This window comes from Canis aureus, chromosome 1, assembly GCF_053574225.1.
Source record: "Canis aureus isolate CA01 chromosome 1, VMU_Caureus_v.1.0, whole genome shotgun sequence".
NCBI classification, from domain to species: Eukaryota; Metazoa; Chordata; class Mammalia; order Carnivora; family Canidae; genus Canis; species Canis aureus.
Window position 1 is genome coordinate 697,156 of NC_135611.1, and position 6,000 is coordinate 703,155.

Consider the following 6,000-nt stretch of genomic DNA (forward strand, 5'->3'; position numbering starts at 1 on the left):
AAACATTCATTCTCAATTCATTTTGACTACACGAATGCATACAATTTTTTTTTAAAGATTTGATTTATTTATTCATGAGAGACACAAAGAAAGGCAGAGACACAGGCAGAGGGAGAAGCAGGCTCCCTGCAGGGACCCCAAAATGGGACTGGATCCCAGGACCCCAGGATCAAGCCCTGAGCCAAAGGTGCTCAACCACTGAGCCACTCAGGTGCCCCCAGATATTTTTTTTTAAACTGAGGATGACTATTTAACAGAAAATGTTTGTTGTTCCCTTTAAAACAGTCCATTTAGGATGCTTTCCATTTATATTGACTCTTCATTCATTCAGTCTTTTGGCCTCCAACTTTGTATACCATATTGAAGATGAAAAAAAATTTATGTATTTCTCAAGTAGCTCTCAGTCTGATGGAAGGGGGTAAAGACAACAAACAAAAAAAAATTTTAAACCCAAGTCCTAAATACAAAATAGTGTCACAAATCAGATATTTTGAAAGTTTAGTGGAGAGGTAACTGACATTTGGAAGGAGTAAAAGGCCATCCCTCAAAACGTTATTGAGCCCACTTTTAATTACCTTTGAGTCAGCTTACAAATCACCCAAAAGAAACACGTTTTCACTGTTTCATAGTCACACATATTTTTTTACCCCAAACTTGGCTCCAAATTTTCCTTTAACTGTTTCCAGAAGTCAGATTCAGGGACAAAGATTTGTGCCACAGAGACTGGTCAAATCAGTGTCAAAACTTCTAAAGGAAACTCCTCAGAAACTTCTAAAGTGGCTTTGAACCTGACAAAACAAATGGAATCAGTATATTGATCGTTCACGTTCCAAGGCAAAGAATCACTTTCAAGGTTTCACCCATTGGAAATGTGAGCGGACACTCTGGAGTCACAAACTCAAACACCATAAAGGAGTGAGGCAGCCCCGGGTAGGTGAACTGTGTGCCCTCGTGAGAGGGGTGAGGCATGTGCCTATCATGGCCACTTAGATTTCTCAAGAGAAACAAGAAATGTAGATGTTTGTGCGAATTCTCCAGATTGCAAAACTGTGTCTACAAAATTCAGAAAAACAATTTATTTAAACACTTGAAACAAAATCTAACACATCTGCAGGGTGGGCCTGGCAAACAGGCCACCAGGATGTGGCCTCTGCCTTATACTCAGGCCTTGCCTGTGCCAGTCGGGACTTGTATGGGTAACTATAAAAGTCCCATTGAAATTTTAAAATCAGGGATGCCTGGGTGGCTTAGCAGTTGGGCGTCTGCCTTCTGTTCAGGGCCTGATCCTGGGTCTGGGGAACGAATACCCCATCAGGCCCCCTGCGAGGAGACTGCTTCTCCAATGTTGTGCCCAAGATCGCGAATCTGAGAAACCGCCAAGGAGCCAACACCGATGCAATCACACGAGGGTTTATTTACAAGCTCGAGCCTGGGCCCAAGTATACCCGACGCAGCGGAGCAGGGACTTGGACCCCGAGACTAAGAGGCTTAGCAGCTTTATAGGGGCCAGTGGCCCATGGGATACACAGAAAGTTGCATAGCCATGCTGGTCCATTGAGCCGGATTTCCGGTTAGGCTGTGCCCTGGTCTTTGACTAGGGCGGGGCAGTGCCCTAGGTAATAAGCAGTCAGCACAAGGCGGGTGCAGCCCTAAATAGAGTCAGTCCTGCTCTGCTTGTCCAGGGGTAGGGGATTTTGTTCAATTTCCTGGGTCTCACATTCCCCCCTTTTTCAGAGGATCCTATGCAGGATCCAATCAAGGGTCCAGGTTGCTCTCAGAGTGAGCCAGGTGGAATGATTAAACCAGGATTCTCACCAACCTTGTTGCTGTTCTCGCTCTTATTTACAGTTAAGGCAGCACATACCCCCCCCCCCCGCCCCCCGCAACCCTTTGTTGTAAGAAGACTAATTCTAGTCTCCTTCTATTTTGAAGGACAACCTCGGACTAGGGAGTCTTGGAGTTGGGAAATAAGTGAGAACGGCACAGTCTTAGCTTTAGGGGATTGTCCTTGTCTGGTTGGCTTTTTTTTTATTCTGTAACAAAGTACGTGAGAATGGTTTGTGGGTCAGCTGGCCGGATGTGGGTGTAGTGGACCCAGGGAGTAATCCCGTCGACCTTGAGAGCGGTGGGAGTGGTCAGGATCACGAGGTAGGGTCCCTTCCAGCGAGGTTGAAGTGTCTGGTGTTGGTATCTCCGCACATACACCCAGTCACCTGGCCGATATCAATAGGGGTCCGGGGGTGGCCCAGTCTCATAGAGGGCCCTCAGCTTAGGCCACACCTGCTCATGGGTTCATTGTAACATTTGGAGAGAGAAAAGAAGTTGGTGATCATCAAATTCATCAAGCACCTCAGGTTTTAAATTGGGGATAATGGGTGGAGGAAGACCGAACATGATCTCGTAGGGAGTCAGTCCCATCTTATATGGGGAGTTCCTCACCCTATATAGGGCGAAGGGGAGGAGAGTCACCCAGTCCCCGCCAGTCTCCAGGGCTAATTTAGTTAAGGTCTCCTTTAATGTTCTGTTCATCCTTTCTACCTGTCCTGAGCTCTGGGGCCTATATGCACAATGTAATTTCCAATCTGCCCCAAGTACTAGAGCCACTCTCTGTGTTACCTTAGAGACGAATCCTGGGCTGTTGTCTGACCCAATTCTAACGAGAAAACCATACCTCGGTACGATGTCTTCCAGCAGTTTCTTGGTCACGATCTGTGCCGTTTCATGTTGGGAAATGCCTCTGTCCATCCTGAAAAAGTATGTACAAACACTAGTAAATACCTATACCCGTATTTTCCAGGTTTTACTTCAGTGAAGTCCACTTCCCAGTAGGCTCCTGGGCGGTCCCCTCGGAGCCGGGTGCCTGGGTTAGATCCATGGGCGGTGGCATTAGTTAACTGGCATGAGTGGCAGCTTGCCACGATCTGCTCGATCTTTGCTCGAGAGTCTTTAATAGTGATCTTTGCATGTCGTAGGAGGTCTTCCATCTTCCCTGTTCCCGTGTGAGTACTCCGATGCGTTTTGGATAGGACTCGCCGTCCCAGTTCCTCTGGCAAGATGATGCTGGAGTCTGTGGCCCTCCACCAGCCACGCAAGCACTGGGTCACAGGCAAGCGTTTGATCCAGTGTAAGTCAGCATCAGTGTAGTTGGGGGTGTCAGGCTGGGTCAGTGCCCCCGGATTGGGTAGCGTGCTAGCTAAGACCTGGGTCACCAAAAGGGACGCCTCCTATGCTTTTAAATCGGCTAGCCGGTTTCCCCTGGCTACTGGCGTGTCTGCCTTTTGGTGCCCCGGACAGTGGATGATGGCCAGGGCCTTGGGCAGCCAGAGGGTCCTCAGGAGTTCAAGAATCTCCGTTTTGTTTTTAACAGTCTTTGCCTCTGCTGTCAGAAGCTCTCTCTCTGTAAAGGGCTCCGTGGATGCGAGCGGTGGCAAAGGCGTACCTGCTGTCGGTGTAGATGTTTATTCGTTTACCTTCCCCCATGGTCAGCGCCTTGGCCAGTGGGATCAGTTCTGCCCATTGAGCCGACTCCGTGGTTATGGCTGCCCCCGCATATCTGAATCCTTCTTGAACAAAACTGCTGCCGTCCGTGTACCAGGTGGCGTCCGCATTCGGCAGTGGCTGGTCCTGGAGATCAGTTCTGATTCCGTGCACCTGGCGGACGGTTTGCGGCTGTGGGATTCTTAAGACAGTTTCCTTCCGTGCATCCGTCAACCATCTTTGTCCATCTTTTAATTTGTACCCAAGGTAGCTCACCTCTGTTCTGCACATCTGGGCTTTTTTAGCTGAGGCCCAGTATCCTAGGGCCGCTATCCTGGAGCAAGTCCCTGGTGCCTTGCAGGCATGTGTCCTGGTCCTCCGCCGCCAACAGGATATCATCTACATATTGTAATAAAGTTAAATGTGGGTGCTCGGAACGGAACTCACTCAAGTCTTTGTGTAAGGCCTCATTGAAGATGGTCGGTGAATTTTTAAATCCTTGTGGTAGTCGAGTCCAGGTGAGCTGGCCATTGATGCCTTTCTCAGGGTCCATCCATTCAAAGGCGAAGAGGTCTTGGCTTCTGGGTGCTAAAGGCAGGCTGAAAAAGGCATCTTTTAAATCTAATACTGTATACCAAGTTTTGTCTGGAGGCAGGGTGGAGAGGAGGGTGTATGGGTTTGGGACCGTAGGGTGCATATCCTCTACCCGCCGGTTGACTCCCCTCAAGTCCTGGACTGGCCTGTAATCGTTAGAGTGCGGTTTTGGAACCGGCAGCAAGGGAGTGTTCCATGCCGATTGGCAGGGCCTTAATATGCCCGAGTCCAGTAGTCGCCGTGTGTGGGGTGTGATTCCCTTTCGTGCTACTAGAGGCATGGGGTATTGGCGGACCCTGACAGGGTCGGCCCCCGGCTTTAGTTCTATGTATATGGCCGGTAGATGTTGGGCCCGCCCGATTCCCCCAGTTTCTGCCCACGCTTGGGGAAATTCCCGCAGCCAACGGTCAATGTCAGTCATTGACACTGAGGGTATTTGGTGGAGACAATATTCATCTTCTAAACTCAGGACAAGCACCTGAATCAGGTGCCCCTTCTTGTTTAGGACTTTTGCCCCTTCAAGGTGGAAGCAAATCTGTGCCCCCATCTTGGTGAGCAAATCCCGACCTAACAACGGGTAGGGACACTCAGGGATGACCATGAAGGAGTGGGATACCTGGCCCATGCCGAGTTCCACAGTTCTTCGGGTAGTCCATGAGTACTGTTTGGTGCCCGTGGCCCCTTGCACCCATGAAGTTTTGTTTGCCAATTTCCCTTGGGGTTGTAATAAAACTGAATGTCATGCCCCAGTGTCCACTAGGAATTCAACAGGTTGCCCCTCCATTTTAAGAGTTACCCTGGGCTCGGGGAGGGGTGCCGAACCCTGACTCCCCTAATCGTCCAGGTCCTCCATTTCTAAGATCTTGGCAGCGGCCTTAGATCTTTTGTTAGGGCAGCTTTTTAACCAATGGCCCTCCTCTTTGCAATAGGCGCATTGGTTTTTGTTCAGCTTAGGGCACTCCCAAGGGGGACCAGGGCCATCCTCCTTACCTGTCCCTGGAGCCAGCTTCTTGCGGTGCCTCCGTTTTTCCTGTGGGTCGTCCATGGTTGTGGCCAGCAGGATCTTGGCCAGATTTCAGGTCTGCCGGTCACTTAGTTTGGTTTGTTGTTCTTCCAGACTTTCTCTATTATTATAGACTCGTTCTGCCACTATCACTAAGTCCTGCAAGATCTTATCTCCCAGTCTCTCTACTCTTTGTAATTTCTTTTTAATATCTGGAGTGGCCTGGTTAACAAAAGCCATGATAATTGCAGCCTTTGTTTCCGGGGCTTCTGGGTTCGTAGGGGTGTACTGTCTAAAAGCCTCTATGACCCTCTCTAAGAAGGCTGCTGGACTCTCATCCTTACCCTGCCTCACATCATAGACCTTGGCCAGATTTGTCGGTTTGCACGGCAGCCTGGAGACCTGCCATTAGAGTCTGGCGGTGGACCCGGAGTCTCTCCTTACCTTCAGCTGAGTTGTAGTCCCAGGTGGGGCAGGATAAAGGGAAGGCAGCATTTATGAGGTCTGGGTTTTGAGTTGGCTGTCTGTCCTCTCCCAGGACAGACTTCTGGGCTTCCACCTGAATTCGTTCTCTTTCCTCGGTGGTGAAGAGAACCTGTAAGAGCTGTTGGCAGTCATCCCAAGTAGGCTGGTGGGTAAGGAGAACAGTATCTAAAAGCCCGATTAGACCTCTCGGGTTATCAGAGAACTTTGCATTTTGGGTTTTCCAATTATATAAATCACTAGTGGAGAACGGCCAATATAACATTAGCTGTTCGCCAGTCTCATGGGGGGGGCCCCATGGTGCGGAGAGGAAGGGCGGTGGAGTCGGTCCCCCCGCATTCGGAGGTGGGGCCGTCCGCTGGGTCTGACTGCGTGTCCCCGCTGCTGGCCCGTGCACAGGGACTCCCTCGTCAGGGAGGGGGGCGCCCCTTCTGCAGCCCCCT

The 6,000-nt window shown here is 50.1% G+C and overlaps 1 protein-coding gene across 1 annotated transcript; it reads right to left on the reverse strand.

Moving 5' to 3' along the window:
• Positions 1–1,894: 1,894 nt before the first annotated feature.
• Positions 1,895–5,116, reverse strand: LOC144296098 (uncharacterized). Its single transcript, XM_077868987.1, is given in 5 exon segments — positions 1,895–2,723; positions 2,726–2,860; positions 3,576–3,811; positions 3,813–4,785; positions 5,062–5,116. Coding segments are annotated over 5 exon segments (2,094 nt in total). The 3' UTR covers positions 1,895–2,028.
• Between the last annotated feature and the right edge of the window lie 884 nt (positions 5,117–6,000).